The following is an 11,557-nucleotide window of genomic DNA, read 5'->3' as shown; positions in this document are numbered from 1 at the left end:
GAGGAGAAGATGAAAAGACAGGGAGAGGAGAAGAAAGAGAGGAGAAGATGAAAAGACAGGGAGAGAAGAAGAAAGAGAGGAGAAGACGAAGAGGAAAAGACAGGGAGAGAAGAAAGAGAGGAGAAGAGGAAAAGACAGGGAGAGAAAAAGAAAGAGAGGAGAAGAGGGAGAGGAAAAGACAGGGAGAGAAGAAGAAGAGGAGAAGAGGTAGAGGAAAAGACGGGGAGAGAAGAACAGGTAGAGGAAAAGGCAGGGAGAGAAGAAGAGAGAAGAGGTAGAGTAAAAGACAGGAAGAGAAGAAGTGCTAGAGGAAAAGACAGGGAGAGAAGAAGAGTGGAGAAGAGGAAAATACAGGAAGAGAATAAGAAAGAGAGAAGAAGAGAGGAAAAAAGAAAGAGAAGAAGAGAGATGGAGAAAAGGGATGCGAGGGAGAGGGAAAAGAGGTGTAGAGGGAGAGGAGGAAACAGCTGACTATGGTGAATAAAGTGTCTGACTGTGTGAATAAAGTGTCTGACTGTGTGAATAAAGTGTCTGACTGTGTGAATAAAGTGTCTGACTGTGTGAATAAAGTGTCTGACTGTGTGAATAAAGTGTCTGACTGTGTGAATAAAGTGTCTGACTATGGTGAATAAAGTGTCTGACTGTGTGAATAAAGTGTCTGACTGTGTGAATAAAGTGTCTGACTGTGTGAATGAAGTGTCTGACGGTGTGAATAAAGTGTCTGACTGTGTGAATAAAGTGTCTGACTGTGTGAATAAAGTGTCTGACTATGGTGAATAAAGTGTCTGACTGTGTGAATAAAGTGTCTGACTGTGTGAATAAAGTGTCTGACTGTGTGAATAAAGTGTCTGACTGTGTGAATAAAGTGTCTGACTGTGTGAATAAAGTGTCTGACTGTGTGAATAAAGTGTCTGACTGTGTGAATAAAGTGTCTGACTGTGTGAATAAAGTGTCTGACTGTGTGAATAAAGTGTCTGACTGTGTGAATAAAGTGTCTGACTGTGTGAATAAAGTGTCTGACTGTGTGAATAAAGTGTCTGACTGTGTGAATAAAGTGTCTGACTGTGTGAATAAAGTGTCTGACGGTGTGAATAAAGTGTCTGACGGTGTGAATAAAGTGTCTGACTGTGTGAATGAAGTGTCTGACTGTGTGAATAAAGTGTCTGACTGTGTGAATGAAGTGTCTGACTGTGTGAATAAAGTGTCTGACTGTGTGAATAAAGTGTCTGACTGTGTGAATAAAGTGTCTGACTGTGTGAATAAAGTGTCTGACTGTGTGAATAAAGTGTCTGACTGTGTGAATAAAGTGTCTGACTGTGTGAATAAAGTGTCTGACTGTGTGAATAAAGTGTCTGACTGTGTGAATAAAGTGTCTGACTGTGTGAATAAAGTGTCTGACTGTGTGAATAAAGTGTCTGACTGTGTGAATAAAGTGTCTGACTATGGTGAATAAAGTGTCTGACTGTGTCTGACTAGGATAGGATAAAGTAATCCTTCTCACCCCCCCCCCCCTTAAAAGATTTAGATGCACTATTATAAAGTGGCTGTTCCACTGGATGTCATAAGGTGAATGCACCAATTTGTAAGTCGCTCTGGATAAGAGCGTCTGCTAAATGACTTAAATGTAATGTAAATGTAAATGTGAATAAAGTGTCTGACGGTGTGAATAAAGTGTCTGACTGTGTGAATGAAGTGTCTGACTGTGTGAATAAAGTGTCTGACTGTGTGAATGAAGTGTCTGACTGTGTGAATAAAGTGTCTGACTGTGTGAATAAAGTGTCTGACTGTGTGTATAAAGTGTCTGACTGTGTGAATAAAGTGTCTGACTGTGTGAATAAAGTGTCTGACTGTGTGAATAAAGTGTCTGACTGTGTGAATAAAGTGTCTGACTGTGTGAATAAAGTGTCTGACTGTGTGAATAAAGTGTCTGACTGTGTGAATAAAGTGTCTGACTGTGTGAATAAAGTGTCTGACTGTGTGAATAAAGTGTCTGACTGTGTGAATAAAGTGTCTGACTGTGTGAATAAAGTGTCTGACTGTGTGAATACAGTGTCTGACTGTGTGAATACAGTGTCTGACGGTGTGAATAAAGTGTCTGACTGTGTGAATAAAGTGTCTGACTGTGTGAATAAAGTGTCTGACTGTGTGAATAAAGTGTCTGACGGTGTGAATACTGTAAAGTGGTACGTTCAGCATGGATTGATATTTAGATTAGAAAAGGACAGTTGGTGAAGATCCAAACTAACTGCTTTCAGAATAAGATGCTGCTTTTGGACATAAAATGTAAAACATTTTCAAATCAGGAAAAGCTAAACTTTTATTAACCCACAAATAATGAAAGAAATGGGAACATTTTTGGATGGGAAATAACACATGGAAGCTTGGCTAGACAACACAGCACAAAATAAACTAGGTACAAAATAAAATTAAAATAAAATATGAGATCACATTTACATAGTGGGTGACAAAACATAACTCTGTGGCACTTTGACACTTATAAACTAACACAGAACAAACTAGAATTAGGGTCAAGAAGCAATGCAAAACGTACACATACAAAAGATAAATACATTATTTAAAAGAAGTCCCCCTTTTTTCTCCAAATCCGTGCTTCTTGCTAAGTATACAGTAGATGAGAGCTTGACAGTGAAACGACCATCTGTGTCGACAGCTGCCTTTAGACATATTCATGTTTATATTATATTTAAAGTAGAACTTTGGTAAAACAAAGCAAAATAAATCCAATCATGAACCCATCATTTTGATATTTATACACACAAATATATTACATAAATAGTACTTCTAATCAGATATTTTATAAAATGTGTTTTCTGATTGAAATGAAAAGGGAATCGCACATCTCTGATTGCATTTCTTTGATAAGTAAGCAGCAAAAATATTCATCAACATTGTAGAAGTTATCTTTCAGCTCAGTCTGTTTTAAACCTTTAAAGGGGCATTCTGCAGTTGAATCAATAACAAACTATTGTCGCCACCACTGTTTCAGTAAAAAGCTGAGAGATGGAGATGTGTAACTACTCTCAAATGTATAGACAGGGCTATGGATGCAAGGACTGATCATAGACAGGGCTATGGATGCAAGGACTGATCATAGACAGGGCTATGGATGCAAGGACTGATCATAGACAGGGCTATGGATGCAAGGACTGATCATAGACAGGGCTATGGATGCAAGGACTGATCATAGACAGGGCTATGGATGCAAGGACTGATCATAGACAGGGCTATGGATGCAAGGACTGATCATAGACAGGGCTATGGATGCAAGGACTGATCATAGACAGGGCTATGGATGCAAGGACTGATCATAGACAGGGCTATGGATGCAAGGACTGATCATAGACAGGGCTATGGATGCAAGGACTGATCAGCCATCATATGGAAATTCTAAGTTTAACCGTGTTTTTGAGGCTATACATTGTTTACAGTTACTAAATGTAAACTGATACGAGACAACTTTGTTTACAACCCCTGTTAACTCCTATCCAGTCATGTTGGAGCTATCTACTTACACAAACCCGTATAGCCAATCAGCTTCAGTGTTGTTTGTATGTGTTACAGTCTGTAAGAAGGCATACAATAGATCAAACTTAAACATTATACCAATAAATACACAGAAAACATAAATAAATGATTTTGTCATGAGGTCAGTCATATTGTCACTGAACTGTGGTGTGGACAGGGTCATGAGGTCATACATATTATCACTCAATTGGGGTGTGGACAGGGTCATGAGGCATCTTACAGTCTTTTGTCAATTCCATTAAATACAATTCTGTTCAATTCAGTTCAATTCAATTTAAATAACTTTATTATTTGACTCCAAGTTGTGTCTGAGAAGGTTCACAAATTCACCGGAAAGGGAATTAATTAAAAAATGTTATTTTCATCCTCTTCTTCATCTTTCTTCCTTCCAATGAGATTCCTTCTATAAAGGCCTGAGTTTAACAAGGCTTCCATTTTGAGTTCAGTGTTCTATTCAGGTCCCGAGGGTAGGAATGTGACACAGACACATCAGACATGTTCTCTTCCTGTCAACATTCCCAAATCCTCAACGTTCACAGATCTTTATGGATGGAACAATCATCCCGGGAATCACTGTTTGTGGGAAGAGAGGAAGGGGAGCGAGACAGAGAGGTATAGGGAGAGAGAGAGAGAGAGGTAGAGAGAGAGGTAGAAAAAGAGGTAGAGAGGGAGAGAGAGAGGTAGAAAGAGAGGTAGAGAGGGAGAGAAAGAGGTAGAGAGAGGTAGAGAGGGAGAGAGAGAGGGAGAGAGGGAAAGAGAGAGAGGTAGAGAGAGAGAGAGAATGACAAAAATAAAGAAAGAGAGAGAAACAGGGAGGTCAGTCTGTGTTTCATCAGAACAGTCACATAACAGCAAATGTGTTGCAGCATCTGGTGTACAAAGAACTCGCTCTCTCTCGCCCTTGCTCACCCCTTCAAAACCATAACATCTCTCTGTGTCCCAGCCAACTTGGAACACACAGGCTGCAGTTGAAACAGCTCATTGTGTTTTCAGAATCTCTTCATGCTATTCTGTGGTCTAACCAGCTCTTCCAAGGCTGCGTCCCATGGCCCCCAACTCCCTATGTAGTGCACTAGTTTTGACCATGGCCAAGTAGTGCACTATGTAGAGAATAGGGTGCCATTTAAGACCTGTTAACTGTAATGCTTCGATTGTGTTCACTGGCGTACCACACACCCCTGCACGGGCTCTGTTTACATATATTTTAGTGACAATTTATAAGGAAATATGTATAAAACCCGTATAAACTGTATTTATAATTATATGACAATAGTTTGGCTTGTCAATAGTTATATTACACAATTTCTGATATATCACAAGCCTTATTTTTATTTTCCTGCAAAGTAAAATCAGGATTATGCCTCTACTGCCTTTCATTCACATTAGACTGGTTTGGATTTCTCCCTGACCAATATGGCTGCCATTCATTCACATTAGACTGGTTTGGATTTCTCCCTGACCAATATGGCTGCCATTCATTCACATTAGACTGGTTTGGATTTCTCCCTGACCAATATGGCTGCCTTTCATTCACATTAGACTGGTTTGGATTTCTCCCTGACCAATATGGCTGCCATTCATTCACATTAGACTGGTTTGGATTTCTCCCTGACCAATATGGCTGCCATTCATTCACATTAGACTGGTTTGGATTTCTTCCTAACCAAGATGGCTGCCATTTTCACCCCGTCCTGGAATATTGAGAATTTATGACATAGCCCCTCTAGTAATTCTACAGGATCTCTATAGTCGCCCCCACCTTGCCAGATTGGATATGAACACGTCATAAAATGATTACATGAAATTAGCTGTAAGACTGTTCAGACCTGGGGGGGGCTGCGAAACTGCGGTATTCCACTGATTGTGGAACTATCTCATAGTGCCAACATGAAGACAACACAGTGATGAGAGAGATTAGATATTATTGGCCAACACAGCATCATCTCAACACTCTGGAGACAGGAAATAGTGAAAATGAATAGGCTCATGGTTAATGGATGTTGTTTTTGATGTGTGAATATATTTAGATTGGAGTCATGTGACTGTGGTATGGATGTGAGAATAGGTTTAGATTGGAGTCATGTGACTGTGGTATGGATGTGAGAATAGGTTTAGATTGGAGTCATGTGACTGTGGTATGGATGTGAGAATAGGTTTAGATTGGAGTCATGTGACTGTGGTATGGATGTGAGAATAGGTTTAGATTGGAGTCATGTGACTGTGGTATGGATGTGAGAATAGGTTTAGATTGGAGTCATGTGACTGTGGTATGGATGTGAGAATAGGTTTAGATTGGAGTCATGTGACTGTGGTATGGATGTGAGAATAGGTTTAGATTGGAGTCATGTGACTGTGGTATGGATGTGAGAATAGGTTTAGATTGGAGTCATGTGACTGTGGTATGGATGTGAGAATAGGTTTAGATTGGAGTCATGTGACTGTGGTATGGATGTGACTGGTATTATAGACAGTGAAGAAAAATCTGTTGGTTTTCTAGACAAAACTGTTTTCTTCTTTTCTTCTAATCAACCTCTCCCCCTAACTTCCTTAATGCTCCTTAATGCCCCCTCTCACACACTACCTTTATCACCCCCCCCCCCCCCCCCCCACACACACACACTGAGACCACCACAGAGGGAATATGTTATACAACATTTTGACCCTGTATTGATTCCTGTCCCACTCATTCTAAGCTTATGTCCTGTCTCCAGCTCAGTGGGATTAATGACGGAGCTGTGTGTGTGTATGTGTGTGTGTGTGTGTGTGTGTGTGTGTGTGTGTGTGTGTGTGTGTGTGTGTGTGTGTGTGTGTGTGTGTGTGTGTGTGTGTGTGTGTGTGTGTGTGTGTGTGTGTGTGTGTGTGTGTGTCTGAGCAGCAGACCGATGGCCAGGTCACTGTGGTCAGCTGTCATCAACATGTAGAGAGAAAGAGCAGAGAGAGGAAGAGAGGGATAGAGCGAGAGGAAGAGAGGGAGAGGGGAAGAGAGAGAAAAAGCGGAGAGAGGAAGAGAGGGAGAGAGAGAGGAAAAGAGGGTGAGGAAGACAGGAAGGGAGTGAGAGAGGAAGAGAAGGAGAGAAGAGAGACAGGAAGAGAAAGGAAGAGAGAGAGAGAGAGAGAGGGTGAGGAAGAGATGAATAGAGGGAGGGAGAGACAGAGAGACAGAGAGACAGAGAGAGAGAGCGACAGAGAGAGAGAGCGAGAGAGAGAGGAATAGAGGGAGGGAGAGACAGAGAGACAGAGAGAGAGAGAGAGAGAGGGAGAGGAAGAGAGGGAGAGAGAGAGGAAAAGAGGGTGAGGAAGACAGGAAGGGAGTGAGAGAGGAAGAGAAGGAGAGAAGAGAGACAGGAAGAGAAAGGGAGAGAGAGAGAGGGTGAGGAAGAAAGGAATAGAGGGAGGAAGAGAGAGAGAGAGAGAGAGAGAGAGAGAGAGAGAGAGAGAGAGAGAGAGAGAGAGAGAGAGAGAGAGAGAGAGAGAGAGAGAGAGAGAGAGAGTAAGAGAGAGAGAGAGAGAGAGAGAGAGAGAGAGAGAGAGAGAGAGAGAGAGGAATAGAGGACGGGCGGGAGGAGAAAGGGAGAGGAAGAGAGGAAGGGAGGAAGGGGAAGAGAAGAAGAGTAGTAGTCATATCCATCATCTCACTGTCGGTAGTTCAGCACCTCTATCAACTTGTACGGACCTGACAGCAGACTAAAGCAGTAGATAGACCTTACGGCAGACTAAAGCAGTAGATAGAGTTTACAGCAGACTAAAGCAGTAGATAGACTTTACGGACGACTAAAGCAGTAGATAGACCTTACTGCAGACTAAAGCAGTAGATAGAGTTTACAGCAGACTAAAGCAGTAGATAGACCTTACAGCAGACTAAAGCAGTAGATAGACCTTACAGCAGACTAAAGCAGTAGATAGACCTTACGGCAGACTAAAGCAGTAGATATACCTTACGGCAGACTAAAGCAGTAGATATACCTTACGGCAGACTAAAGCAGTAGATAGACCTTATGGCAGACTAAAGCAGTAGATAGACCTTACAGCAGACTAAAGCAGTAGATAGAGTTTACGGCAGACTAAAGCAGTAGATAGACCTTACGGCAGTCTAAAGCAGTAGATAGACCTTACGGCAGACTAAAGCAGTAGATAGACCTTACAGCAGACTAAAGCAGTAGATAGACCTTACGGCAGACTAAAGCAGTAGATAGACCTTACAGCAGTCTAAAGCAGTAGATAGACCTTACGGGAGTCTAAAGCAGTAGATAGACCTTACAGCAGACTAAAGCAGTAGATAGACCTTACGGCAGACTAAAGCAGTAGATAGACCTTACAGCAGTCTAAAGCAGTAGATAGACCTTACGGGAGTCTAAAGCAGTAGATAGACCTTACGGCAGTCTAAAGCAGTAGATAGACCTTACGGCAGACTAAAGCAGTAGATAGACCTTACAGCAGACTAAAGCAGTAGATAGACCTTACGGCAGACTAAAGCAGTAGATAGACCTTACAGCAGTCTAAAGCAGTAGATAGACCTTACGGGAGTCTAAAGCAGTAGATAGACCTTACGGCAGACTAAAGCAGTAGATAGACCTTACGGCAGACTAAAGCAGTAGATAGACCTTACGGCAGACTAAAGCAGTAGATAGACCTTACGGCAGTCTAAAGCAGTAGATAGACCTTATGGCAGACTAAAGCAGTAGATAGACCTTACGGCAGTCTAAAGCAGTAGATAGACCTTATGGCAGACTAAAGCAGTAGATAGACCTTATGGCAGTCTAAAGCAGTAGATAGACCTTACAGCAGACTAAAGCAGTAGATATGCCTTACGGCAGACTAAAGCAGTAGATAGGCCTTATGGCAGACTAAAGCAGTAGATAGACCTTACGGCAGACTAAAGCAGTAGATAGACCTTACGGCAGTCTAAAGCAGTAGATAGGCCTTATGGCAGACTAAAGCAGTAGATAGGCCTTATGGCAGACTAAAGCAGTAGATAGACCTTACGGCAGTCTAAAGCAGTAGATAGACCTTAAAGCAGACTAAAGCAGTAGATAGGCCTTATGGCAGACTAAAGCAGTTGATAGGCCTTACGGCAGTCTAAAGCAGTAGATAGACCTTACAGCAGACTAAAGCAGTAGATAGGCCTTATGGCAGACTAAAGCAGTAGATAAGCCTTATGGCAGACTAAAGCAGTAGATAGACCTTATGGCAGACTAAAGCAGTGGTTCGCACATATTTCACTGTTTCCCTGCTGTGACCAACCTAAAGGATTTAGGGGTTTTCTTATGACCCACAAAGTCAACGCAACGGGCCACTCTGAAGAGAAAAACTATTACACTATTGTCAGCTAGCTTAGTATTAGCCGCAACACCCCACCTGGTCCCTCTGATCATATGAGAAACAACTAGACTAGAGGAAGACAGATAAAGAGGAATGGAAATCCTGTGTACAAGGAGAGAAAACCCGGTGGAGTTGGAATGATGGATGGAGTGAAGCATATAATCTACAGACCATGAGAGGGAGGAGAAGAGAAAGAGGGATGGGTGATTAAATGGAGTGAGAGAGAGAGACAGAGAGAGCTAACATACTTCAGGAGAAGGCCAGACCCTGAAGAGAGCTGGAGGAGGAGTACTTGCTAGAGTCCACAAAAGACTGATCTACTGGAGTGGAGGAAGAGAGGGAGACAGAAATAGAAATACAGGGGGGGGGGGGGGGGGTCAAGATGGAAGAAGTAGAATAGGGGAAAGTGGGACAGGAGGGTAAAGAAAACAACAACATTATTATAAAAGGGGATGGGGGTATGGAGAGAGGCACAGAGCTGGATTGACTCTAGCTAACTCATCAACAAACCATAGACTAATTACTGCCTCGCTAACATGATAACTAGCCAACAAGCTAAGCAGCCAACAAGCCAAACAGCCAACAAGCTAAGCAGCCAACATGCTAAGCAGCCAACAAGTTAAGCAGCCAACATGCTAGCTCACCTTGCAGTCCGTTAGCAATAGCGCCGGTGCAGGTGAGTGGAGGGGAGGTCTGCGGCCGTACAACGGGGGCGAAGGCGCTCTTCTGTTTGACCGCAGCAGACACCATGTTGGCCGGAGAGAAGGAGAAGATGCCTGAAGAACTACTGCAGTTGGATGGAAGATTGGTGGTGGAGGCCATGGTGGGACTGGAGGGAACGACTGGGGGGGGGGGGGGGGGCAGGAAAAAAATGAGGAATATGGAGGATAGAGACAGGGTTAGAGAGAGGGACGAGAACAGAGGAGGGGGAGGCGAGAGGAACAGAAGGGGACTGGTCAACAGATGAAAACAGGAGGGATAACAGGACTCAGTTCAGCTGTTATAGATCTTACAGACAACAGGACTCAGTTCAGCTGTTATAGATCTTACAGACAACAGGACTCAGTTCAGCTGTTATAGATCTTACAGACAACAGGACTCAGTTCAGCTGTTATAGATCTTACAGACAACAGGACTCAGTTCAGCTGTTATAGATCTTACAGACAACAGGACTCAATTCAGCTGTTGTTGATCTTACAGACAACCCAGCAAACTGGGAACATTCCCAGAACATTAGTTAAGATTCCCATTAGTTAGGGCTTCATCTAACAATTAGTATGATAACAATTTTATTAAAAAATAAAATGTTTTAAATGAAATATCCTTGTGCACAGCATCTGTAACAGCCACCACAGAACATTCCCCAAAAGCTGTCATTAGGTTTCAAGGTAATGTAATAACACAATGTAGCAGTAACGTTTTCCCAGTAAACCAACATTTATTCTGTGAAAGTACCTAGAACATTAGCTAGGTTGTGGTAAATATTCTCATAACACAAAAACTGTCCAGTCACAGTGATGATTATATCATTTTTGTATGAAACATTAACCTGAAGTTGTAAGAATATTCTTAGAACACATTTATTTAGTTCTTTACAGGTTCCCAGAATGTTTCTTCAGGTTGTGGGAACGTTGTGGGGATATGACAAGATATAGGTTTTCAAAACACTACAACTGTCCAGTTGTGCTAACATTCAGATAATGTTTGTATCAGGGTGCAATAATGTTGACAGAGAAGCCTTTGAGTTCTTTAAAGGTTCCCAGATCATTTAATTAGGTTGTGGGAACATTGTGGATACATTACAAGAGATAGGTTCCCAAAACACAAAATGTGTTAAGTTACATTTTATAGCTCTGCCCGTCCTGACAAACCCCCACCACGAGCACGTAAAGTCATAAGTCCCATCCCAAATGACAGCCTATATAGGCTGACCAAGGCACATTGACCAAGGCACATAGGGCTCTGAACAAAAGTAGTGTAGTATGTAGGGAATTAGTCACCTTTTGGGACGCAGGCATAATCCATTTAAGGGGATCTAACAAATCAATTAATAACAATTGGAAGTACTAAGCCGGCCAGCAGGAAGGTATTGATCAAAAGTGTCTGTGTAGTGTGTGTGTGTGTGTGTGTGTGTGTGTGTGTGTGTGTGTGTGTGTGTGTGTGTGTGTGTGTGTGTGTGTGTGTGTGTGTGTGTGAGTGTGTGTGTGTGTGTGTGTGAGTGCCTGCATGCATGCGTGTCTCTCTGTGTGTGTTTGATTGAAAGTGTCTGCTGTCATCGCTGGGCCGTTTGAGCATGTTCAAATCCGTGTTAACATCCAAGAGAATCAAAGAGCTGGAATTGAATTGCTTCTCTTGCAATTAGTTTATTGATTTAATTAAGTGTCTTTAATGTAGGGGGGAGGAGGAGAGAGAATGAGAACAGCCATTATAGACAGCTGGGGGAGGAGGAGAGAGAATGAGAACAGCCATTATAAACAGCTGGGGGACGAGGAGAGAGAATGAGAACAGCCACTATATACAGCTGGGGGAGGAGGAGAGAGAATGAGAACAGCCATTATAGACAGCTGGGGGAGGAGGAAAGAGACTGAGAACAGCCATTATAGACAGCTGGGGGAGGAGGAGAGAGAATGAGAACAGCCATTATAGACAGCTGGGGGAGGAGGAGAGAGAATGAGAACAGCCATTATAGACA

General features: G+C 42.4%; 1 protein-coding gene across 3 annotated transcripts in view; it reads right to left on the bottom strand.

Moving 5' to 3' along the window:
• Nucleotides 1–2,299: 2,299 nt before the first annotated feature.
• Nucleotides 2,300–11,557, bottom strand: part of LOC139581656 (transcription factor COE1-A-like) — a 123,907-nt gene continuing 114,649 nt past the window's right edge. Inside the window, exons 15-17 of one of the 3 annotated variants that reach the window (XM_071411647.1) lie at nt 9,510–9,707; nt 9,114–9,185; nt 2,300–4,119 (exon numbers count right to left, since the gene is read on the bottom strand). In XM_071411647.1, the coding sequence (XP_071267748.1) occupies nt 9,115–9,185; nt 9,510–9,707 (269 nt within the window). In that variant the 3' untranslated portion in view covers nt 2,300–4,119; nt 9,114. The remainder of the gene's footprint in view (nt 4,120–9,113; nt 9,186–9,509; nt 9,708–11,557) is intronic. The other 2 variants (XM_071411648.1, XM_071411649.1) reach the window with 2 other exon arrangements.

The sequence above is a fragment of the Salvelinus alpinus genome, chromosome 7, assembly GCF_045679555.1.
Source record: "Salvelinus alpinus chromosome 7, SLU_Salpinus.1, whole genome shotgun sequence".
In the NCBI taxonomy this organism is placed as follows: domain Eukaryota; kingdom Metazoa; phylum Chordata; class Actinopteri; order Salmoniformes; family Salmonidae; genus Salvelinus; species Salvelinus alpinus.
This window is presented reverse-complemented; position numbering and strand designations above follow the sequence as displayed.